Source organism: Pelobates fuscus, chromosome 7 (assembly GCF_036172605.1).
Source record: "Pelobates fuscus isolate aPelFus1 chromosome 7, aPelFus1.pri, whole genome shotgun sequence".
NCBI lineage: Eukaryota > Metazoa > Chordata > Amphibia > Anura > Pelobatidae > Pelobates > Pelobates fuscus.
Genome location: NC_086323.1, coordinates 79,960,132 through 79,986,451, shown reverse-complemented (window position 1 = coordinate 79,986,451; position 26,320 = coordinate 79,960,132). Strand labels below are relative to the sequence as shown.

The following is a 26,320-nucleotide window of genomic DNA, read 5'->3' as shown; positions in this document are numbered from 1 at the left end:
AGTGAGTAGAAATTAGTCATCAAAAAAACAATATTGTTGTAGTCCATTACATTTATTACCAATTCTACACAACTGTTTCTCACAGCTCTTCTAACAACTTATGTTCTCCACCTCTCTTATTAAATACTCTCTATGACAGAAGTCACCGCATCTCTTCGACTCTCTCATTCTTCTCAACTGTTAATCTCCTATGTTCGACCTCACGGCCCAGTTTCATCTATTACTTTGGCTCGTTTGATATCCCTAGCAGGTATTGAGTCTATCTTCAGAGCACACTCGAACAGGGTAGAGGCGGCGTTCGGGTCTTTAATGGCCGGGGCCTCCCCGCAGGACATTCTCCGAACAACAGATTGGTCTTGTGAAGATACTATCTGACATTTCTACCTTTGTCCTACTGAACATGCCTTTCTAGCGTTGCTGACTAAGCATTAAAGCAGCAAAATATGAAGCCTCCTGTCATGTAATAAAATTGTAGATTATGCTAGCTTTAGTGTACATATAAGCTTAATTTAATTCCCTCCTATTTTCTCCATACCCAGGTTATTTAGCATTGGATTTTCAAAGTGGTAGGTATACTATACAATATCTAATCTTATAGTATCTTACTATAATATTTTATTGGTCATCGGATGTGTCTGTGATTAATTCTATGATATTATATTCATGGATTATACATGTATGACTTCCATGTCGTTTTTCAAGTCCATTTCTTAGATTAAACCTTGTTTTTTTTACTCTGTTCTCTCGTTTCAGTTTTAAGTTCCTCACAGATGTCATGCCTAAGGCCTTATCCTGTTGCCTATGGAAATTTGCTGGATTTCCCTGTTGATTACTTCCCAATGGATTCACCCAGTTTCAATTGGTCATCTGTTCCTGTTCGATTCTTTCACAGCATGAAAGAGGATGAGTCATCAGAGGGAGGGAGTCTTATTACCTCTGTTGTTTTCTGATTGGTTGTTTCTGTTTCTAGTTAAACTTGTGCTTCTATGGAGTTTTAGTAAAGAAAGTTAAGCAAAATGTGAAGTCTCCTGTCCTAAATAAAATTAAGATTATATCTACACTAAAACCAGCATAATCTACAATTGTCTTTGGAACAGTGGCGGATCCAGAGCCTGATCTCGGGAGGGGCACTTGTAGATTATTTAAAAAAAATAATCCTAGCACAATAACCACTACAGCTCAGTGTAGTAGTTATGGTGCCAGTAGTGCCAGGATCCCACCCCAGAGTAAGTAGTCATACCGTTTAAGAACAGTTTGACAACTTACCTGGGGTCTGCTGGGATATAGGGCATAGGAGAAGTGGTGTGTGTTAGGGGTGAAGTGTGTGTGAAAGGTGCAGTGTGTGTGTGAGCGGTGAAGTGAGTGTGAGTGCGTAAGGGTGGCAGTGTGTGTGTTAGGGGGCAGTGTGTGTATGGGGGCACTGTATGTCTGTGTGGGGCAGTGTGTGTATGGGGGGGCACTGTATGTATGTGTGGGGCAGTGTGTATGGGGGGTCGTGTGTGTGTGTTTGGGGCAATGTGTGTATGGGGGGGCAGCAGTGTGTGTAGGGCACTGTGTGTGTATAGGTGTGCAGTGTGTGCAGGGCAGTATGTGTATGGAGCAGTGTTTGTGGGGCAGTGTGTATGGGGACAGTGTTTGTTGGACAGTGTTGTATGGGGACAGTGTTTGTGGGACAGTGTTGTATGGGGACAGTGTTTGTGGGGCAGTGTGTGTATGGGGGCAGTGTTTGTGGGGCAGTGTTTGTATGTGGGGGCAGTGTGTGTATGGGGTCAGTGTGTGTATGGGGTCAGTGTGTGTAGTGTTTGTATGTGGGGCAGTGTTTGTGGGTCAGTGTGTGTATGGGGTCAGTGTGTGTATGGGGTCAGTGTGTGTATGGGGACAGTGTGTGTATGGGGACAGTGTTTGTGTGTATGGGGGCAGTGTTTGTGTGTATGGGGGCAGTGTTTGTGTGTATGGGGGCAGTGTGTGTATGTATGGGGTCAGTGTGTGTGTGGGGTCAGTGTGTGTGTGGGGTCAGTGTGTGTAGTGTGTGTGTGGGGTCAGTGTGTGTGTGGGGTCAGTGTGTGTAGTGGGTGTATGGGGTCAGTGTGTGTATGGGGTCAGTGTGTGTAGTGTGTGTATGGGGTCAGTGTGTGTTTGGGGTCAGTGTGTGTATGGGGTCAGTGTGTGTATGGGGTCAGTGTGTGTAGTGTGTGTATGGGGTCAGTGTGTGTTTGGGGTCAGTGTGTGTATGGGGTCAGTGTGTGTTTGGGGTCAGTGTGTGTATGGGGTCAGTGTGTGTATGGGGTTAGTGTGTGTATGGGGTCAGTGTGTGTAGTGTGTGTATGGGGTCAGTGTGTGTATGGGGTCAGTGTGTGTAGTGTGTGTATGGGGTCAGTGTGTGTAGTGTGTGTATGGGGTCAGTGTGTGTATGGGGGCAGTGTATGTTGGGCAATGTGTATGGGGGCAGTGTATGTTGGGCAATGTGTATGGGGGCAGTGTATGTGGGGCAGTGTGTATGGGGGGAGGGGAGGAGGGAAGGGAGGCTTTTTAATTAAAAAAAACAAAAAATGTATTTAATAAAATATATTTATGTCCCCCCTCCCTTCTTACCTTTATTGAGGAGGAGGGGGGACATTTCTGGATCCCTGGTGGTCCCAGTGGGGAATCCCTGGTGGTCCAGTGGTTCCAGTGAACTCTAGCCCGCGCTCCAGGGCTAGAGTTCACTCTCGCGAGATTTGGAGCGTTGCCGTGGTAACCGCGGCAACGCTCCAAATCTCGCGAGAGGAGGACCCGGAGGAGCTGCTGGTAACAGCTCCCGGGTCCTCTCTCCCTCCCCTTCCGGTCGGCTGTCAGTAATGTGCCTGCGGACCGGGGAGGGAGATTACTGATCTCCCTCCCCGGTCCGCAGGCACATTGCAGGGCTGGCGCTTGGGCAATGCCAGCCCTGCACTAGCCGGCAGGGGAGAATCTCGGGGGGGGGCAATTGCCCCGTTGCCCCCCCCCTGGATCCGCCAATGCTTTGGAATCTTGTATTCACTCCTAACAGCAGCTACCAGTGAATATCTACAGGTCATCTTATGTTTTCAACTCCAAATACTGCAGCTTATTCAAAAACTTGTGAACAACTTAAGTTATTACAATATTCAGTACCTGACGTTTGATAATGGGTGAGGCTTCTGGAGCTGTTACATGTTCCTCCCACTGCTGAAACAGTAAAGCTGTAGGTTTGCCCACAGTACAATAATTCATTAAAGAAGTTGTCAGCAGTGGAATAGGAGAACGTTCCCTCCGTGGCGCTGTGTATTGTTATGTTGTATAGCCAGGCTCCATCACTTTTATCCCACAACAGGGCAGCTATCTGGGTGTTGCAGTCAAACTCAGTTGCCAAGTTCTGAGGCCGGCATGGAGCTGTGTCATTAAAGAAATTATCATTATTAGAAAATATGGGGATTTTCACTTTGTAGCTATTATGTAAATTAACCTATCATATAACCCCTCACACAAAAGAAAAATAAATCCAATAAATGACTGAGCAACACATTTCACATTCTTTTGGCTCTCCAACTATTTTCAAATAAATATATAAGAAATGGTAGATATCACACAGTCCCGTGTGCTGGTTTTAAAAAATCATTCATGAATTGTTTTGTAATGTGTTTTCACTAACTGCATGGATATTGCTTTGCTTCAGAGGGATTTGGATAGATTGGGGGACAGGGCACTAAAATGGCAGATGAAATTTAACATAGAGAAATGCAAAGTTATGCACTTCGGGGTTAAGAATGCACAAGCAATTTACACCCTAAATGGTAGTGAACTAGGGCTAACCACACATGAGAAGGATTTAGGAATTGTTATAGACAACAAATTAGGCAGCAATATGCAATGTCAATCTGCAGTTGCTAAGGCCAGTCATGTTTTGTCATGTATAAATAGGTGCATAAATTCTCGGGATGAAAATATAATTTTGCCTCTTTATAAATCGCTGGTAAGACCACACCTTGAATATGCTGTGCAATTTTGGGCACCTGTTCTAAAGAAAGATTTCATGGCACTAGAAAAAGTGCAGAGACGAGCTACAAAATTGATAAAAGGAATGGAGCATTTTAGTTTTGAAGAAAGGTTAAAAAATGTAAATCTGTTTAGTTTGGAAAAACGGTGCCTGAGAGGGGATATGATAACATTATACAAATATATTCGTGGGCCAGTATGAACCATTATCTGGAAATCTATTCATAAACAGGGCTATACGTAGGACACAAGGTCATACATTTAGGCTGGAAGAAATTAGATTTCATCTAAGGCAAAGAAAATGTTTTTTTACAGTAAGGGCAATAAGAATATGGAATCCTCTGCCCGAAGAGCTGGTTTTATCAGAGTCCGTACAGATGTTTAAACTGCAATTGGATAATACTTCCAAAAACATAACATACAGGATATAATTTCTAATTAGTGGGGTAAGAGCTGCTTGATCCAAGGAGATATCTGACTGCTATTTTGGGGTCAAGAAGGAATTTTTTCCTAGTTTGTTGCAAAATTGGAAGCGCTTCAGACTAGGTTTTTTGCCTTCTTTTGGATCAATAGCAAAAACCTATTGAGGAAGGCTGACCTTGATGGACGCAAGTCTCTTTTCAGCTATGTAACTATGTAACTATGCATCTTATATTGTGTGTGTGTATATAGGTATGCATCTATAATACTGCATGTAAATATGATTACAAAAATACAAATGCCCCAAGTTCATTACATTTGTAGAGTTGGTCCTAACTAAATAAAAAGTTATATTTCTAAATTGTGCTTTTCCTCCGTGTTTGAATTCTTAACAAGAGTTCCTCATTTCCATCACACTGAAGCAATATGTTTTACAGTGTTTCAAGTTTAGTTTAGTTACTTTCAGGACCTTAACTTGGAAAGCCTGTAAATTATCTGGGTGATTTTGTTACCTGTATCAAATGTGGTTGTAGCAGATAAGACACTCCTGCACTTAAAAACTGCAAACTACTAATATTTCTATATCAATGGTAAGACCCAAGCTGGATTATGCCGTGCAATTTTAAGCAATGTTTTTAAAATAAGGATATTACAGAACTAGAAAAGTGTAAAGATGAGCTGTACAATTATTTGAATGAAAGGCTAGAAAATTGCATTTGTTTACGTTAAAATAATGTATTTTCGATGGGATATGTTATCAGTAGGGCTTTAATTGTAGCCCTGGCAAGTGGAAATTCACCCCTGCTGGCAAGTAACTTTACTTTTGAATTTGCAATGAACCAGTTCAAGTCATTTCTGCATTCTTTATATAATCATGCTGCATTTTTAAATTGGCGTATTAGGATTGTTACTGAGAATTTCCAATTTCCACCACATTGAGGCAATATGTCTTGGAGTATTTCAAGTCTTGGAAAACTTGTAAATGCCCAATATCACATTATGGTCCCAATATTGTTACCTGTATCAAATGTGGTTGTAGCAGAGGAGACGCTCCTGCACTTGTTGTCCAAGGCGACCACAGATGCGTTGTAACTCTGGCCACAGGTCAAGGCAGGGAATGAGCAGCTGGTGTCTGTTGTGTTGCAATATGCAGTTGTCCCATTTCCAGATAGACTGGCCAAGTAATAGACTGCCCCTATGCTTGCTGACCAAGATAAAGAGGCATTGTTGCTTTCACAGTCTACGTTTTCGATTAGGTCTTGTGGCTGACATGGTGCTGTGTTGAAAAATGTGCAAAAATTATTCATCAAAAATACAGTTTAATCTTGTTGTCTCTGACATTACCAATGCTACACGACTGTCTCACTGCTCTTCCAGCGACGTTCTCCATGTCTCTTATCAAATACTCTCTATCCCACTTCCATTCCGAGCTGCCCATTACCCATAGAAGTCATTACTTCATAAACTTTGACTATCTTCCTCTAATTCTATTTTCCAATCTTGCTTTAAAAGTAATCACTTCAAAGAGTCTTACTAAGCAGTCTATTGTCTTCATTGTCACACTCATCCTTCCACAATATCAACTCTCTATCCAACACAGTCATTCTTTACCTAGGGCAGAAATCTCACAAGTCACTGTATAAGTTGTCAGAATGTCAGACTAATGTTTTTTTATCCTTTACTTAATGCATCCAGCACTGTGGAATGCTAAAAATGAAATAAATTACATAATCTAATGAGTCACTGTTTGTGCAGGGCATTTTCAACATTTTTTACACACTAATGTCACTATGGATCTCCAACACTTCTGCAATGACTACTAAGTGTACCTACTACAAATTATAAAAATGAAAATTAGTTGAGAACAGATAAACTGTGAATTGTATACCAACCCTGCCACTTTTTTCCTTTGTTTTGCACCTCACTGATTACCATTACAAACGAGTGTATGTTGAAAATACTTGTGCATTTGTTGCGATACTATAAGCCATCAGGGAAGATTAATTCGTTGATAAACTTTGGAATTTTTGTCTGTTCAAAAATTCCAAAACACACTACGAAACCTGTTTCGCTAACATGTGACTTGATCCACAAAATTATTGGGAAACACGCTCTATGCTAGTATCTGGCCTAAAAAGTACTTTTGTATTCTGAAGTGCAATGCGCATTGTTCTTTCCCTGCTTGAAAAATTCCCTCATTCTTAATTAAAACAAAAAACAACCTAAAAACCTACTATTAATTCAAGCTTTATTTCATCCATAAGTTACAATATTGGAATTTGTAGGTCCACCAACCTTCATATTAAACATATGAATAAATTCCTACATAACAGTAGTTTATTGCTTAATGGAACTCACCAAAACCATGCAAAGTGAAAAAAAACCTACAATAATTACGTATTTCTGACTTTTTATGAGTTTGATGTGTCAGGGTATTCAAGTTGAGCAGCCGTTGTGAATTCGGAGGGTATTTAATTAACTGTCTAACAGGAGAATTGTTGGTAATTACTTTTCAAAATTAACAAAGTTCTATTTGATTCTTTGTTGTTGTTCTTTTTTATTTGTTTTTTTTTAAATATATAATTCTTTATTTTTGTTGTGCTTTGTAAGGTGCACAACTTGCCATAAGACATGTCATCAACAGTGTAACATTGGTCATTGCATTGTAACAGAACATATCAGTTATACAGTGCGTTTTATAATATAAATGATAATCTCACTTGTACAGTACAGAAAGGGTAGTCAGCTGTATTCAAAGGGTGTTAAAACCTACGGTCCTCTGGGTTAATAGGGGAGGGGGACTGCTTGAAGTACCTATGACATACTGTCATGGTCATATCTCTTTTCTCGTCCTCAGTCTGCCGTCATTGGTAGTGAATTGTACTAATTTTAAAAGCAAAATCAGAACTAATATGAAAAGTGGTTGCTGTCAGCCTGTGTCACGCAGCGTCTGCCTGTTTGTGGGAGCAGCTGGTCGTATTAGGCACGGTGGGTATGTAAATGGGGGGGGGGGGGGGGTATACAACTCTGCAGAACTAGTGTAGCTACTACTAACGGAGCAAATTTAGATTAAGATCTTAAAAGGATAGATACAAATTTTTTTTTAAAAACCATAAAACCACCAAACAATATTTAGTGTCCATGCTAACACCTAGAGAGAAAGTGAGCTCACATGGAGCTTGTGTGGTGAGATGGACAAGCTGATGCGTCAGTCCTCTTCACGATGGCGGGATTCAGATAGGTAAGTGAGTGCGTCTTGCCCCCTCTTTCTACCGTCAGCTTGTGTATGCCCCATTTATATGGTACTTTGCTTTCCTGGAGATGCTGGGTGAGTAGGCGTAGTGACCGTCGCCAGGTGATGGTATGGCGGGATATGTCCCTATAAAATGTCAGTTGGTGCACCTCAAAGGTAGTGCTGGGGGTATCTTTGGCTGCTGTCAGAATAGCGCCTCTGTCTGAGTCCTGGACAAGCTTTACAAGAATGTCTCATGATGACTCTGGAGGGGCTCTGGGGGCCTTAGGTAGTCGGAAGCATAGGCCCATAACAACTTGTTTCGCCTGCTTTGGGGGGAGCAGTGTAGCAAGGAGTCTCCGGATAAAATGTGGCAGTTCTCCAGCAGTTATGATCTCAGGGACTCCCCTAATTCTCACGTTTCTTGCTTTCATCCTGTCCTCCATATTAGCAAAGCGGTTGAGCACGTCCTCATGGCTCTTCTGCAGTGAGCCTAGGGCATTATCTGTGGCTGTTTGGGCCACTTTCGTCGTGTCCATGTCATCCTCCAATCTGATAATCCTGTCAGTGCGGGTGGCCACTTCTTCCCTCACCCAAGCCACATCTGCTTGGAACATGGCCCTTATCTCATGTAAAAGGGCTTTGATATCTGCTTTAGTCGAGGGGCCAGTATCTCCCTCTTTTGGAGGCTGGTGGGTGGTATTAAGTACCTCTGGGAAGGTAGATAGTTCCTCCGGTAAGCTCTCTGCATCAGATGAGTCTGAGGTGGAGGCCGTTTCCGGCGCCATCTTTGCTGGTGCGGGCCTGGTCGGCTGCTGCAGGAACGTGCCGATATCTCGGATTCCCAGGCTCCTATTGGCCCGGAGTTTTTTGGAGCATTTCCCCATCGTGTGAGGTGCAGGTAGAGCCTGTCTCTGGGCACCGGTTGTGGTTCTGGCGGACGATTACAGCCTTTAGCTGGGTTATTGGTCCGGAGCTCCCACAGTGTGCGTCCGGCTCGATCGGCAGTTGGCTCCGCCCATTTTTTTTTTTTTTAATCTTATATGGTATATGTCTATATATATTATTATTATTTATTTTTTATATTATATGTTATATTTGTATATTTCTTATATATTTAGTTTTTTTATATTATATATATTTTATGTATTTTTTCTTTCTATTTTACAAATATACACTATATATTATATATATTATATATGGTTAAATAGAGGTTTAAACACTGGAGGAGTGACTGTAAATCCTAGAGTTTGATTTTTATATTTAAAATTCAGATTTATGTAAACCATAATGTATTATTCTTCTCGTTCCATATTTTTTAAACTTGCAATAGAGCAGTTTGTCATATTTTTGCATTATTTACAAAAACAAAATTACATTTGTAAAGTTGGTCCTAACTAAATATAAAGGTCTATTTCTAGATTGTGCTTTTCCTCCATGTTAGGTTTCTTAACGAGAGTTCCTAATTTCCATCACACTGATGCCTTATGTTTTACACTGTTTCAAGTTTAGTTTAGCTACTTTCAGGACATTAACTTGGAAAGCCTGTAAATTATCTGGGCGATTTTGTTACCTGTATCAAATGTGGTTGTAGCAGATAAGACACTCCTGCACTTGTTGTCCATGGTGACCACTGATGCATTGTAACTCTGACCACAGGTCAAGGTAGGGAATGAGCAGCTGGTGTCTGTTGTGTTGCAATACACAGTTGTCCCATTTCCAGATAGACTGGCCAAGTAATAAACTGCCCCTCCACTCTCTGACCAAAATAAAGAGGCATTGTTGCTTTCACAGTCTAAGCGTTCGATAAGATCTTGGGGATGGCATGGAGCTGTGTTAAAAGAAAAGTAAATAAAAACACAGAAATTAGCCTCACTACTACATTTAGATGGCAGCAATGGCTATAATATTCACCAGCCACTGCAGTGGTATAAAAATAAAATACACACAGTTATTTAAATGTACATGGGGGTTTGAGAAAGGCCACAGCTCATTTTTTTTTGTTTTGTGATAAATTAGTCATCAAATAAAACAACAATATTGTTGTAGTCCATTACATTTATTACTAATTCTACACAACTGTATCTCACAGCTCTTCTAACAACTTATGTTCTCCACCTCTCTTATTAAATACTCTCTGTCCTATTTATAAGGCTTTTCCAATCTACTCTTTACTCCTACTATCTCTCACCTGTGCCGTTTTAAAATGTTCCTTTAAAACAAATAACTTTTAATTGCCTTAAGAAGTAATTCAGTGACCTCAACGCTTGTCCTCTCACAGTGTCAACAACTCTCTATTCATTGCAGAATTCTCCACCTACAGCAGACCTCTCAAAAACTGCTGTGATGGATTGATTCAACTGTCAGATTAAGATTTTCTTATTCACTGTACTTAACGTATTAAGTACTGTGGAATCTGCTGGAATTAAAAAAGGAGACATACTTGGGCCATATTTGTGTAGATGTGTCATATATGTTATGGGAAATGTATTGTGGAGTATGTCTAAAACAAAATGGAAGCTAGGAGCCATATTGTATGTAAATGAATTTTTGCAGACAACACAATGTTATAAAAATATAACCTTTATGTCTTAGATATGTAGTAGTTACAAGCTTGTTATGATGTACATATGTGCATATATCATATGTACATTCATGATAGTTTCTTTAGTAGAACCTTTCTAGAATACTTCAGATCTCGGATGTAACAAAAAGTTTCAGTGATTTCTCATAAATTGTGTTGTTTTAAATAAAATAATGTGGACATTTGTGCATCAGTTAAGGATGTTTTGCCATAAAATTAGCCTTACTAGAGCACCTTTATTGGTGATAGAATTTCCATCAAAATCCTCTTTAATTAGAAGTTGGCATAAGTATTTGTTGGCAGCACAGACGATCGTCATCTCAAAGTTCAAAAACTATTATAAGGGGGGAAAATGTATAATCATAAAGAAAGGGGACCTGGTCGATAATTAAGAAGAGTAACCTGATCGCAGGTGTGCAGATTTGATTGATGCAAAGAAAGGTGAGCTGTACATAGAAGACTTTCCCATGGGAAGATCCTGAAACCTTCTAACAAGATACCTAAAGATGGCAATCAAGAATTTCCTAAATCAACCAATTCTGGTATTATGTGACATTTTTAATCAAAAATAAGATGAGGATTCATTTTTTCCCCCCCACCAAAATAGTTCATTCTTGTTGCACTTTCAGAGGGGTCACTGAGGTTCCATACTCTATTTTATAATTAAGCACTGTGTTCTTGCTCAGATCACATGGTTCATATATTGTTAATTTAGCTTTTTGTTAATGTATACCTTGTATTGTGGAACACTGTTATATTTTTATGCTTAACCCTCAATAAAATAATTAAAAAACAAACAAAAAAACAAAACAAAGGAGAATAACTTTATAGGAAAATATATTCCTGGTACCAGTTCTTTTTATCCACTGCACAGAAACAATTCATTTTGGAAGTTTTCTAGGGAATTGTCCCCAGCAAGCCCAGTGAAAATGTCTTAATAGACATGCACATAGTATGCAGAGAACTTGTACAGTGCACGAGTGCTTTGTGCATGAGCAGTCCTTATTAGGGCCACCAAGAGCATCATCATGTCAACCTGGCATACATTCAGGCCAAGTAGACATGGACCCTTTTCATATGGGCACAACGTTTTATTGGCAGACCTGTCCCTTTACTTAATCAATACTATGTACCCCACTGTCCTGAGCCACAGACTTCCAACTTTGGGAGATATGCAAGGGCTTTCCGTCAGTGACCAATGTGACCAAGCAGACAATTAACATAATCCTCTTCTTGCAAGTCCATTGTCTTATTCATTATGCTGCATTATAATACATCTCTAATTAGAATAGAGAAATGTTGCTAAATATAAAATTATATCTGCAAACAACAGGTGGAAGGCACACCTGTAAATCCCAAACTTTGGAACTGGTGCTAGCAGTTAAGGTCCATGTTGAACCGAACCTTAGCAAATGATGGAAAATGGAATCTTCAGCAAGCAGCTATACACATTTATAGGTGGTTTATGTAACCATCAAAGTGAAGAGGCAACGTTTTTAAACAAGAAGTGTCATACTTAAACCAACATGGCTTGAGAAAGACACTTCATATATTCTCAATAATATATTTTAAGCGAAGCTGCAAATAAATAAAGAAAATTGTGATTTGAGCAACACATAAGACTTTTATTGTGCCCCAGTAAAACAACCCTCCCACACATACACAAACATACAGGGTTATTTTCTAAAGTGAAAATTCAAAGTGAATTTCAAATTTAAGGTCAAAATTAACTGGGAACATTCTCTAAGTCAGCTATGCTTTCAGTACGGCTTGTCACGATCCCGGGGAACCCAACACGCTAACACACACACAGACACACACACAGAAAGTGTGCTGTACCGGTCCTTAGAGTGGCCGGGCTAAGCACACAAAGAATAGTCAGGAGACAAGCCGAGTAAGGGGAACCAGAAAACAGAATAACGAGAAACAAGCCGAGGTCAAAGGGTAGGAGAAAGTCACAAAGTCAGTATAACAAGCCAGAGAGTACGTAACCAGAAATCACACGTTCAGAATCAATACTATAAAGCAAAGACCACAACAGGGCACAGATAGACAGGAAAGGTAAGTATTTAAATCCTAGCCTGAATCCTGATTGGCTAACCACCAATCAGTATTAACAAACACACGTGGAGGATATCTATACCCCCCACTGTGTTTGTTGCACTGTAGCTTTAACGCCGGGTCACGTGCGTGACCCCGGCGCTTAGATAATAGTGCCGGCTCCCAGCGTGCAGCGTTAGACATGCTGCCGCTGGGAGGAGGAGAGGACGACGCGAGCGGCGTGTCAGGAGGAGAGGACGCCGCTCGCTTAACGGTAAGGGGAGAGGGGACCGCGGGCGGCGACGGACCGAGGGTGAGTGCTGCGAGAGGATTGCAGCCTCCCCTCACCGCTGCCCGCGGAGCCCTGACATAACCCCCCCCTCGAAGACCGCCCAGGGGGCGGGAAGCCGAAGGCTTCAAAGGAAACCGCGCATGAAAGGAGCGGATCAAGGAGGGGGCGTCCAAGTCAGAGACAGAAACCCACGACCGCTCCTCCGGGCCATAACCCTTCCAATCAACCAGATACTGCAACCGACCTCGAGAGAAACGAGAATCAAGGAGAGCAGCCACCTCATATACGTCACTAGAGACCGCGCGGAGGGCATCGGAACGCCTGAGAGAGCCAGAGAACCGATTACAGAGCAAGGGCTTCAAAAGGGAGGTGTGAAAGGTGTTAGGTATGCGCATGGAAGGGGGCAAGGCCAGGGAGTAGGATACAGGATTCACCCTACGCAACACCTTATAGGGACCAAGGAACTTGGGCGCGAACTTCATCGAGGGAACCCTAAGGCGGAGATTCCTAGAGGACAACCAAACCCTATCACCCGGAGCATAAGAAGGAGCCGCACACCTACGACGATCAGCAAACCTCTTTTGAGTAGCAGCAGCACGACAAAGAGCAGCATGGACCTGATCCCACATCTTCCGTAAGGAGGCGAGGTGCTCGTCCAAAGCGGGCATTCCCTTGTCGGAGAATACACCGGGAAGGACAGCGGGTTGGAACCCATAAGCCACCATAAAAGGACTTACGCCAGTAGAAGAATGAGACACAGTGTTCCTGGCAAACTCAGCCCAGGGAAGGAGACGGGACCAGTTGTCCTGGTGTGCATTCGTGAAACAGCGTAAATACAACTCCACAGACTGATTTGCTCGTTCGGCAGCTCCATTAGATTGCGGATGATAGGAGGAAGTAAACGATAAGGAGACCCCCATCTCGGCACAAAAGCCTCTCCAAAACCGAGAGACAAACTGAGGGCCCCTGTCAGATACGATATCTTGTGGTATACCATGCAAGCGGAACACTTCTTTGGCAAACACCTGAGCCAACTGAACCGCAGAAGGTAGCTTCTTAAGCGGAATGAAGTGCGCCATTTTGGAGAACCTATCCGTTACAGTCAAAATTACTGTCTGCCCATCAGATGAAGGAAGATCCACAATAAAGTCCATGGATAAGTGTGTCCACGGTTTCTTGGGTACAGATAGGGGCATAAGGAGTCCCAGGGGTTTAACATTAGGGGACTTACACTGTGTACAGACACGGCAAGCCTGCACTTAATCTACCACGTCTTTTTTGAGTGAGGGCCACCAAAACTGTTGGAAAAGACCCTTGTAAGTCTTGGTAACCCCTGGATGACCAGCCGTTTTGGCTGTGTGAAATAAAGTCAACAACTTCTTTCTGTCTTTTACTTTCACGTACAGCTTACCAGTAGGGGTCTCAGAGGGTGCTTGGGGTTGGTATGACTTGATACCATCAAGAAAAAGAGACGAGATAACCAAACGGGTAGTAGCTATTATATTAGTTGTGGGTACAATGGGCTCAGGAGTGGAGGTAATAGAATCTACAGGTTCGTACTGGCGGGAGATGGCATCAGCCTTGACATTTCGATAACCAGGCCTGTATGTGATTATGTACTGAAAACGTGAGAGAAATAAAGACCATCTAGCCTGACGAGAGGATAACCTCTTAGCATCTGCGATATAGGATAGATTTTTATGATCGGTTATAACCAAAATCTTGTGTCTAGCTCCCTCTAACAAGTACCTCCATTCTTTAAATGCCATCACTATAGCTAATAATTCCCTGTTCCCAACGTCGTAATTCTTTTCAGATTCTGACAAGCGTTTTGAAAAGTAACCACAGGGAAGGAGGGGTTCGTCATACGATTGTCTTTGTGACAACACTGCTCCTATACCTGATTCAGAGGCGTCTACTTCCAGTACAAAGGGAAGGGAAGGATCAGGATGGTGTAACACAGGGGCAGTGGCAAATGCCTTTTTTAGAGTCTCGAAGGCCACAATAGCATTAGGATTCCAAACCCTGGGGTGTAAACCCTTTTTTGTCAGTTTAGTGATAGGGGAAATAATGGATGAGAAGTTTTTAACAAACTTTCTATAATAATTGGCAAACCCTATAAATCGCTGTATTGCCTTAAGTCCTTGGGGAAGGGGCCAGGACAGTATAGCTTCCAATTTTGAAGGATCCATGCTGAATCCTTGTTCAGAAATAACATAACCCAGGAATTGTACAGAGGTTTGGTCGAATAAGCATTTCTCTAATTTACAATAAAGACCATTCTGCAACAACCTTTTAAGCACCATCCTAACATGAGTATGATGTGTCTTCAAATCTGGAGAATATACAAGTATGTCATCTAGGTAGACTACAGCACAGACATGCAGTAGATCTCTAAGGACATCGTTTATGAGGTCCTGAAAAACGGCAGGAGCATTACACAATCCAAAAGGCATGACCAGATACTCGTAATGCCCACTACGCGTATTGAACGCCGTTTTCCATTCATCATTCTCCTTAATACGAACAAGGTTATAAGCCCCCCTGAGGTCTAGTTTAGTAAAATATCTAGAACCTTTGACACGATCAAACAATTCGGTAATGAGGGGAATCGGATAGGCATTTTTAATCGTTATATTGTTTAGGGCTCTGTAGTCTATACACGGTCTCAAATCGCCCTCCTTTTTTGCCACAAAAAAGAAACCAGCACCAGCAGGAGAGGAGGACCTTCTAATAAAACCTTTACTTAAGGCCTCTCGTATGTACTCCTCCATGACCTGGTTTTCTTTCTCAGAAAGAGGGTAGACCTTACCCCTAGGAGGCATAGTACCCGGTAATAGGTTTATGGCACAGTCATACTCACGGTGTGGGGGTAGCTTATCTGCCTCCCTTTTTTCGAAAACCAAAGCAAGGTCTGCATACACAGAAGGGACAGAAACAGAAAGCGGTTTAGCCGTGGGCACGTTAAGTAAACAAATGGGACGTACTTGGGCCATACAGTCTCGTTGACAAGATTCCCCCCAGGAGAGTATGTCTAAACAACCCCAATCAAGTACTGGGTTGTGTTTCACTAACCAGGGAAAACCCAGAACAATGGAAGCAGTAGGGGAGTCAATTATTTGGAAGGTTAACCTTTCCTTGTGTAAAGCACCCACACACATCTCTATCTCTTGGGTCTCATGGGTCACCAGAGGTCTCTCAAGTGGTCTACCATCTATGGCCTCAACGGCCAGGGGGGGCCTTTTGGATCAAAGTCAAGGCTGCGGTTCTGGCAAAGGTCTCATCCATAAGGTTGTCAGCCGCACCTGAATCGATCAAGGCTTTAGTTGTTATGGTGGTTTTATTGACCAAAAGAGAGACCGTAATAAATGGTCTGGAGATGGACACATGAGGGGACAAAGTCATAACACCCGAGGCCGACCCCTCTCTAGGCCTTAGGTGCTGGAGTTTCCCTGTAATTTAGGGCATGTATTACAGTGGTGACCCCTCTTTCCACAATAGAGACATAACCCCTCCCTTCTACGATACGTTCTTTCAGCCTCAGTTAACCCCGTAGCACCCAATTGCATGGGTTCGGGGGATGGTTGCCTAGGAGCGGGTAACGCTAGTAATGCAGTACTGGGTAGAGCAGGTAACACCCGTGTATCCAGCCGTCTTTGACTACGTCTCTCTCTAATGCGGTTATCAATAAGGATTACATAGTCTATAATATCATCTAGAAGGACAGGCAGTTCCCTGGATGCTATTTCATCCAGTATGTAAGCGGCCAAACCCTCCTGAAAGGCTGTTACGAGGGCGTCGTTATTCCAAACCACTTCAGCTGCTAGAGTGCGGAATTCGATAGTATAATCCGCTACAGATCTGGTACCCTGTCGAACCCTAAGCAGAGCTTTGCCAGCAGAGGCAACCCTACCGGGTTGATCAAACGTGCGTTTGAATGCTGACAAAAAATCCGCAAAGGACATAGGAGACATATTTTCCCACATGGGGTTTGCCCATGCTAAAGCTCTCCCAGACAGGTGGTTTATCAAAAAGGCAATTTTGGATCTGTCGGTGGGATAGGAACGTGGATTCATCACCAGATGGATGTCAATTTGATTGAGGAAACCACGACACAATGCTGGGTCACCACTATAGCGCTGTGGCGGTGTCATATGGACTACATGGGCAGGAACGGGTACTGGAGTGGCAATGGGTTCGGACACAGCAGCAACCGCCTCCTGGACGGCAGGCTGCAGGTGTGCAGTACGAGCCAGTATGGTCTGCAAAGCTTGAGCAAACTGATCCATACGGTGGTCCAAGCCATCCATTCTAGCCTCCTGATTAACTAGGAGCTGTGGTATGTCAGCAGGTTCCATTATGGCCCTGTTGTAATGTCACGATCCCGGGGAACCCAACACGCTAACACACACACAGACACACACACAGAAAGTGTGCTGTACCGGTCCTTAGAGTGGCCGGGCTAAGCACACAAAGAATAGTCAGGAGACAAGCCGAGTAAGGGGAACCAGAAAACAGAATAACGAGAAACAAGCCGAGGTCAAAGGGTAGGAGAAAGTCACAAAGTCAGTATAACAAGCCAGAGAGTACGTAACCAGAAATCACACGTTCAGAATCAATACTATAAAGCAAAGACCACAACAGGGCACAGATAGACAGGAAAGGTAAGTATTTAAATCCTAGCCTGAATCCTGATTGGCTAACCACCAATCAGTATTAACAAACACACGTGGAGGATATCTATACCCCCCACTGTGTTTGTTGCACTGTAGCTTTAACGCCGGGTCACGTGCGTGACCCCGGCGCTTAGATAATAGTGCCGGCTCCCAGCGTGCAGCGTTAGACATGCTGCCGCTGGGAGGAGGAGAGGACGACGCGAGCGGCGTGTCAGGAGGAGAGGACGCCGCTCGCTTAACGGTAAGGGGAGAGGGGACCGCGGGCGGCGACGGACCGAGGGTGAGTGCTGCGAGAGGATTGCAGCCTCCCCTCACCGCTGCCTGCGGAGCCCTGACACGGCTATTGTTGTCTTAAAATTTAAATCTACTTTGAATTCTCACTTTAGTGAAAAACTTTGACCGTCTTTTAGATCAGTGATTTGAATTTGAAACCTAAAGACAGACCATCATTATTATTATTATTATTAATTTATTATTTAAATAGCCCCAGCAAATTCCGTAATCATTACAATATTTAGGTATTTAACTATGGGGATACTGACAATACCCGGACAGTTAGTGTGTGTCAAGGACTAATTGTACAAGTCTGTTCTAAATACCACCAATGGTCCAATAACCATTATTAATATAAATTCATTAAAGCCAGGGTTATGGCACATTCTATTTAGAATTAACAACGCTGGAACAAAATCTATAGTGAGCTTACCTACACTTTTCTGAAAGCTGGGCACTGGTGGTTTGGTCCTTGTTAATTATATGTAGAGAAAGTATTGATGAATTAGATTAGTTAAGAAAATATCATGTTTCAATCAAATTATACACCGTATGTCTAGCCTGCACCCTAATATATGATTATTCCCTCATATTTGGAATTGATCCGCACTAATAGGCGATGCTGCTGTCCCAGTGAATATCATGGTTTCAACTCTTAACAACACAACTTCTTGACATTTGCCAATCACTTTGTGAACAACTTAAGTTATTACAATATTTGATACCTGATGTTTGATAAGGGGTGAGGCTTCTGGAGCTGTTACATGTTCCTCCCACTGCTGAAACAGTAAAGCTGTAGGTTTGCCCACAGTACAATAATTCATTAAAGAAGTTGTCAGCAGTGGAATAGGAGAACGTTCCCTCCTCGGCACTGTGTATTGTTATGTTGTAAAGCCAGGCTCCATCACTTTTATCCCACAACAGGGCAGCTATCTGGGTGTTGCAGTCAAACTCAGTTGCCAAGTTCTGAGGCCGGCACGGAGCTGTGTCATTAAAGAAATTATCATTATTAGAAAATATTGGGGAATTTCATTTTTTAGCTGTTAAACTAGGCAACACATCATACCCGTCACTCATTAAAAGCCAGCAATTACTGAGCAACATATTTCACATTCACAACTGAGTGCCTTTATATACTTTTTCATTTCTACAAGATTCACATACGCATTGCTGCCTGTCCTAGTTAGTAAGAAAACTGGACTTCAGAACCAAATAAATATTTTCTCATGTGCACAGAGTACTCCTAGCTCATTAAAGTGTCTCATTTGTATTTATGTCACTATAGCATCCCTTTCACTTGGAAAGACAATAAACACTGCATAAATACAGTTTGACCAATATTGTTACCTGTATCAAATGTGGTTGTAGCAGATAAGACACTCCTGCACATGTTGTCCAAAGCGACCACTGATGCATTGTAACTCTGGCCACAGGTCAAGGCAGGGAATGAGCAGGTTGTGTCTGTTGTGTTGCAATATGCAGTTGTCCCATTTCCAGATAGACTGGCCAAGTAATAAACAGCCCCTCCGCTCTCTGACCAAGATAAAGAGGCATTGTTGCTTTCACAGTCTACGCTTTCGATAAGATTCTGTGGTTGACATGGAGCTGTGTTTAAACAAAATGCAGAAAATATGTAACAAATTAATTTTCATTGTCTCTTGTATTTATAACTAATGCTTTACAGACACTCCTATCTTACGGACCGGGGCTTCGTTCCTACGACCCGGTCGTAGAACGAATTGGTCGGTAAGTGAGGAGTTAAGGGATTCTCTGCTCTGCTGCGTTCTTCTATGTTCAGGGAAATTTCCCCGAACATAGACGAACGCACAAGAGCAGGGAATCCCTCTAATCTATGCTAGGGAAATTTCACGGAACATAGATTAGAGGGATTCCCTGCTCTGTTGAGTTCCTCTATGTTCGGGGAAATATCCCCAAACATAGAAGAATGCAGCAAAGCAGGGTATCCCTCTAATTCCCACGACGGCTCGCACTTATGATCCCACAAGAGAGCTGCTTGTAAGTGAGAGCCGTCATAACACAGGTAGGTCGCAAAACAAGGACCACCTGTACAACTATGTCTCACAGCTCTAGCGACATATGTCCTCAAACTCTCATATCAAATACTCTGCACACCATTTATAACACTTTAATAAGACTTTTGACATTTATCCATGTACAGGTCACATGCAGGGAGGTGTGACTATCGTTGCATAAACATCATTATTTACCTCCTAAATGGCAGAGAATTGAGCAGTTTGACCGGAAGAGGCATGATCCGTATACCAAAACCACTCCATTAAGCTAAACTTGTTTTGTTGCTTATAGTGTTCCTTTAACCCCTTAAGGACACATGACATGTGTGACATGTCATGATTCCCTTTTATTCCAGAAGTTTGGTCCTTAAGGGGTTAAAGAGAACTTTCAATTTTCTTGTTGATTTAATGTTATGTTTCCTTATTTACTATAGTTAGAAAATATGGTCTATAACCTAAAATTAAAAGTAGAAATCTAGACTTCAATGCTGGAACTGGGCTCCTCCATCTTGGCTTCCTGTTATGTCATATAATTTGATAAATCTTTACTATACATTTTAAAGGAAATTTTCACAATTCAGCTTTAATATATCTATCACTATAGAGGTTGTTGGAGTGAAAAAAATAGATAAAGGTGAATAATACAATTTAAATAAATGATGTCTCCATCGATTAGGACAATGTTTGTGTAGAGCATTGTATCCCATATCAACATACTGTTATCACTAGTGACATCCAGTTCTGCAATGACTATTAAAAGGTACTACTAAGACTGTCCATTCTCATTGGTGGTAAGGAAAAAAAGAAGGAATGCCACAGTGATGGGTACACAGCTTCTTTAACATATTATGGAGGGTTGCGACCTTGAGAATCAATAGTCAATTACAACAAGCAAGAATTATTTACTAGACAGAAAAAACATACGTTATCTAGCCACTTATACTCTTTGAGTGTCATGTAAGAAGCAGAACAGAATTTTCTTAATTAGTGGAAAATATGTGCAACCTGTAAGTTTAGAATAGTTTGTGCAATTATAGTTTAAGTAGTAAACGATTCTAATAATTTAAGAAAAAATATAGAATAATAATGTGTAATACATAAAGGCAATATAAAAATATTTAATACATAGTTGATTAATTAATTTCTGACACAGGAAATGTAAATCTGTTCTAGTCTACTTCAAACAATTAAATTAAATAACTTAATAAACTGCTTCTGTCCCAAAGGAATGCATCTCATGGTTTCAATTCCGATTAACATAACGTCTTTAAATACGCAAATCAATTTGTGAATAATCAAAACTATTACAATATTCAGTACCTGATGTTTGATAATGGGTGAGGCTTCTGGAGCCTCACCCATTATCAAAGCTCCGGGGCCTGACGGTATTCACCCACGAGTACTGAAGGAGCTAAGTGGGGAAATAAGTGATCCTCTGTATTTATTTTTTCAAGATTCTTTTGTTTCAGGTGTTGTACCAGAGGATTGGAGGAAGGCAGATGTTGTTCCTATATTTAAAAAGGGTTCAAAATCCTTGCCTGGAAATTATAGACCTGTGAGCTAAACTTCTCTAACTGGGAAAATATTGAAGGGCTATTAAGGGATAATATTCAGGGATTCATTGGGAAGAACTTTGTTATTAGCAATAATCAGCATGGTTTTATGAAACATAGGTCATGTCAAACTAACCTAATTGCAGTCTACGAAGAAGTAACTAGAAGTATAGATCAGGGTGTTGCAGTGGATGTGATCTACTTGGATTTTGCCAAGGCATTTGATACGGTTCCTCACAAAAGTGGTAAGTGGTGTCCCTCAGGGTTCCGTTGTGGGACCACTTCTATTTAACATTTGAAATAGGCATTGAAAGCCATGTATCAGTGTTTGCAGATGACACAAAACTTTGTAAAGTAATAAAATGTGAGCAGGATATTGCTTTGCTACAGAAGGATTTTGATAAATTGGGGGACTGGGCACTAAAATGGCAGATGAAATTTAATGTAGAGAAATGCAAAGTTATGCACTTCGGGGTTAAGAATGCACAAGCAACTTACACACTAAATGATAGTGAATTAGGGATAACAACACACGAAAAGGATTTGGGAATTGTTATAGACAACAAATTAGGCAGCAATATGCAATGTCAATCTGCAGTTGCTAAAGCCAGTAAGGTTTTGTCATGTATAAATAGGGGCATAAATTCTCGGGATGAAAATATAATTCTGCCTTTTTATAAATCACTGGTAAGACCACACCTTGAATATGCTGTGCAATTTTGGGCGCCTGTTCTAAAGAAACATATCATGGCACTAGAAAAAGTCCAGAGATCAGCTACAAAATTGATAAAAGGAATGGAGCATTTTAGTTATGAAGAACGGTTAAAAAAATTAAATCTGTTTAGTTTGGAAAAACGACTCCTGAGAGGGGATATGATAACTTTATACAAATATATTTGGGGCCAGTACAAACCTTTATCTGGAAATCTATTCATAAACAGGGCTATACATAGGAAACGAGGTCACACATTTAGGCTGGAAGAAAGGAGATTTCATCTAAGGCAAAGAAAAGGGTTTTATACAGTAAGAGCAATAAGGATATGGAATTCTCTGCCTGAAGAGGTGGTTTTGTCAGAGTCACTACTGATGTTTAAACTGCAATTGGATAAATACTTACAAAAACATAACATACAGGGATATCATTTCTAATTAGTGGGGTAACAGCTGCTTGATCCAAGGAGACATCTGACTGCTATTTTGGTGTCAAGAAGGAATTTTTGCCTAGTTTGTGGCAAAATTTCTTTGAAATGTATAGTAAACATTTAGCAAATGAATAATCCAGCTCATAATCATAGCTATAAGACACACATCACACAGAGCAACAAGACACAGCCACAATACATATATCACACACTAGACACACACATTGCACACAAACACCCACTGTCACGTCACTCAGCACCACTCACCTGCTCCTGGGCACCCGCATAGTCCTAGAGGCAGTCCAGGGACAATGATGCAAACAAAGATGTCTCTGTGTCCCTGAACCATATATAAAGCCCCAGAGTACTCCACCTACAGGTGGGAGGTGGATAGCTGTGTGACTCTGGCAGCCTATTTAATGGCAGACCATAGCCTAATCAGTGCTTGATTGTTCTAAGCTCATTGTTCCGGATTCCTTGTTATTTTCCTGTTTCCTGATATACCTCTCTGACACTCCTGACACGCTAACCCACTGCCTGCCCTGACCTTTGGACCATCTGACATTGCTACTTGTCTCCTCTGCCTCAGATTCCGTTGCCTGGTTCACTTTTTCTTATTAAAGTCCCCCGTACCACCACTGACCTATCATGGACTGTCCTCACCTCCAGGTGCCCTTGAGGGTTGTGATTGTAAAGGTGTACTGTTCTGCTACAACTGAGTTCCTTATCAACAACCAGATCCCGGCGGGTTGTCACACCCAGTGACTTTACACATACACAACACACACTTTCAGCTCACGTACATACGTCACACACACACATACAACTCACACTTTTGTCACACACACATTTAGTCTTCCAATACCACAAGACACATTCTTACACTGGTCCTGATGTTGCTACTATAAGCAAATGTGACTTTTATAGGCCATTGATAATGATAACTGTAGCGGAGGGCAATGTTAAAATCCCCAATCTCCGCTGGTTTCACAGGTAAATCCACAGTCAGCGCTGAAAAGTAAGACACGTCCCCAAATCCTCCCAATAACCGGACGAAACACAGTTTGGGAGTCAACTAACTGGCTTTATTCACAGCTGGCATATTTATACAGTTCCCCATGCAAGGGGTTTCCATACAGTAAATCCTGGGGATTTCTCCCATCATGCAATGTAATTTTCCCAACAGGCTGTGCTGCACGAAAAGGATACTCCCACTAAAATGGACGATTAAGTGGATTATCCCCTCGTGCAGCAGAACTGACAATCTGTATTAAAATACGGTTTTCACATTTTATTCGGCAGATTTAAATGACCGAACGTTCGGCAGATAGCTGGGACCTGAGCGCATCTTTTGGGAGAATACCGCTCAGCTCCCAGCTGAACTGACCGAACGCCGCATAATATACACTTAGCCATCGAGTTCGGTTTAAAACTACCGAACACCGATGGGGAACACAATGCGATGAAGGAGCGGAACTCCCGAACGCTCTGGAAGTCCAGCGGTGTTCGTATCATTGAGTAGCCGTTTTTAGTACCAGGCGCTCGACGACCGAACAACGCTGGAGAGACAAAGGATCCAAGATGGCCGACCGCCGCATGGTCGGTAGTCGAACGACGGCCACCTAGGAGAGCCTTTAATTACCGATTGCAACATTGTTGCAATCGGTTAACGAGCGCCACACGACTTCTAAGTGTGTGGTCCACCTGGGGAGCCCGTGTTCGGTTGGCGAACGGCCCGGCTGGCCGCAATTCGTCAAACGAAGGGTTTGCATGCTGGTAGCTTAGGGCTGCCAGCATGCGAACGGTTCACGCACTATATAGAAGACACAGTCCCCCCTTACAGCCTATGGACAACCTCTACATATCACAGTCCAGAAGTGGCTAGGTTTGCCACAATACTCCCCCAGAACCAAGCCGGCATACACAGTCTGATCCCAACGGATCGGCTTGGGGATGTCCGGGGGAGTACTCACAGATCATTTTTCAAGTTCAGTTTGTCTAGATAACCCGTCGGCGTTACCGTTTTGCTTCCCTGGGCGATAATGGATCGTAAAGTCAAAGGGCTGTAGCGCCAAACTCCAGCGCAACAGCCTGGCATTGTCCCCAGCCACACGGTTCAGCCATACCAACGGGTTGTGATCTGTGAGTAGGGAAAAGGGTTGTCCATACAAGTAAGGTTGCAACTTTTTGAGGGCCCACACCACGGCCAGGCATTCTTTTTCGATGGCGGCGTAGCTTACTTCCCGGGGTAACAACTTTCGGCTCAGGTAAGCTACGGGATGTTCTCCGCCATCTGCTCCTACTTGGCTTAGCACTGCTCCCAATCCAAACATTGAAGCGTCTGTGTGAACAAGAAATCTTTTAGTTGGATCAGGAGCGGCAAGTACAGGAGCATTAGTCAAAGCAGTTTTGAGTTGTTGGAATGCCTGCTCACACTCTGGGGCCCAGACAACCTGTCGGGGAAGGTTCTTGCAGGTCAAGTCAGTCAGGGGTTTGGCCAGGGCACTGTAATTGGGCACGAATTTTCTATAGTACCCTGCGGTACCTAGGAAGGCTAACACTTGAGTTTTGGTCCTGGGGGTAGGCCACTTGGCCACAGCTTCAATTTTAGCCGGCTCGGGTTTCTGCTGTCCACACCCCACCCGGTGACCCAAATACTGCACCTCTGCCATCCCAATATGGCACTTGCTGGGTTTCAGGGTTAGCCCTGCCTCCCCAATACGATCTAGGATGGCCCCTATATGCTGTAAGTGTTCCTCCCAGGTCTGGCTAAATATGGCAAAGTCGTCTAAGTACGCACATGCATAACCTTGGAAACCGTCCAGTAGCCGATCTACCATCCGCTGAAAGGGGCGTATGGCATGACCCGAAATTGGTACAGGCCAAACGGGGTGACAAAGGCCGACTTGGGGATGGCATCATCAGCTAGGGGAATTTGCCAGTATCCCTTACACAAATCGATGGTAGTGAGATACTGGCCACGGGCCATCTTATCTAGCAGCTCGTCTATCCGGGGCATCGGGTAGGCATCAGACACGGTCTTGTCATTTAGCCTCCGGTAGTCGACGCAGAAACGCGTCGTGCCGTCTTTCTTAGGTACCAGCACTACCGGCGATGCCCAGGGGCTATCGGAGGGCTCGATAACCCCTAGCTGCAACATTTCGTCCAGTTCAGTCTTCATATGTGCCCTCACTGATTCGGGGACACGATATGGAGCCTGCCGCATCGGTAGCTGTCCCTGGGTTTCAACTCGGTGGGTGGCCAGCGGAGTGTACCCAGGTAAATTGGAGAAGGTAGCCCCCTTAGCTACAATCAGCGCCTGTACCTGGGCACGCTCTTGAGGGCTTAGCCGCTCCCCCAGTTGAACCCCCTTGGAGGGCTCTGTCTGTGTCTCTGGTTCTAAGAGGTCAGGTAGGGGCAGATTCTCTTGATCCTCCAAGGCAGAGGCACATATCGCCGTCACATCCTCTATCCTCTCATGGTAGGGTTTGAGCATGTTCACGTGGAGCATGCGTCTTTTCCCTACCCCTGAGCAGGGGCCAATCACATAGGTGGTGTCACACTTCTGTTCCACCACCTGGTATGGGCCCTGCCAGATGGCCTGCAGCTTGTCTGTGCGGACTGGTTTTAAAATCAAAACCTTTTGTCCTACTTGAAAGCTGCGGTCTCTGGCCCCCCTATTGTACCAGCGGCGCTGGCGTTGTTGGGCTGCCTGGAGATTGGTGCGCACGGCCTGAGTTAGTGCCTCCAGTCGATCCCTAAACTCCAGCACGTAAGATACAATAGGTGTCCCATCGGGACTAATCTCCCCCTCCCAGTGCTCCCGAATTAAGTCTAGCGGGCCCCGTACCCTCCTCCCGAACAGCAGTTCAAACGGGGAAAACCCTGTGGACTCTTGGGGTACTTCTCTGTACGCGAACAGTAAATGGGGTAGGAACCTTTCCCAGTCTCTATGGGCCTCTCCAAATGTGCGGAGCATCTGTTTCAGCGTACCATTAAACCTTTCGCATAGGCCATTGGACTGGGGGTGGTACGCTGAATTTACTATAGGCTTAATGCCACAGAGTTTCCATAATTGCTGG

The 26,320-nt window shown here is 43.0% G+C and overlaps 1 protein-coding gene across 1 annotated transcript in view; it reads right to left on the bottom strand.

The window, feature by feature from the left end:
• Positions 1-26,320, bottom strand: part of LOC134567947 (fibronectin type III domain-containing protein 7-like) — an 88,681-nt gene that overhangs the window by 33,554 nt on the left and 28,807 nt on the right. Inside the window, exons 7-10 of the mRNA XM_063426116.1 lie at positions 18,236-18,493; positions 9,219-9,476; positions 5,432-5,689; positions 3,133-3,390 (exon numbers count right to left, since the gene is read on the bottom strand). Of these exons, the coding sequence (XP_063282186.1) occupies positions 3,133-3,390; positions 5,432-5,689; positions 9,219-9,476; positions 18,236-18,493 (1,032 nt within the window). The remainder of the gene's footprint in view (positions 1-3,132; positions 3,391-5,431; positions 5,690-9,218; positions 9,477-18,235; positions 18,494-26,320) is intronic.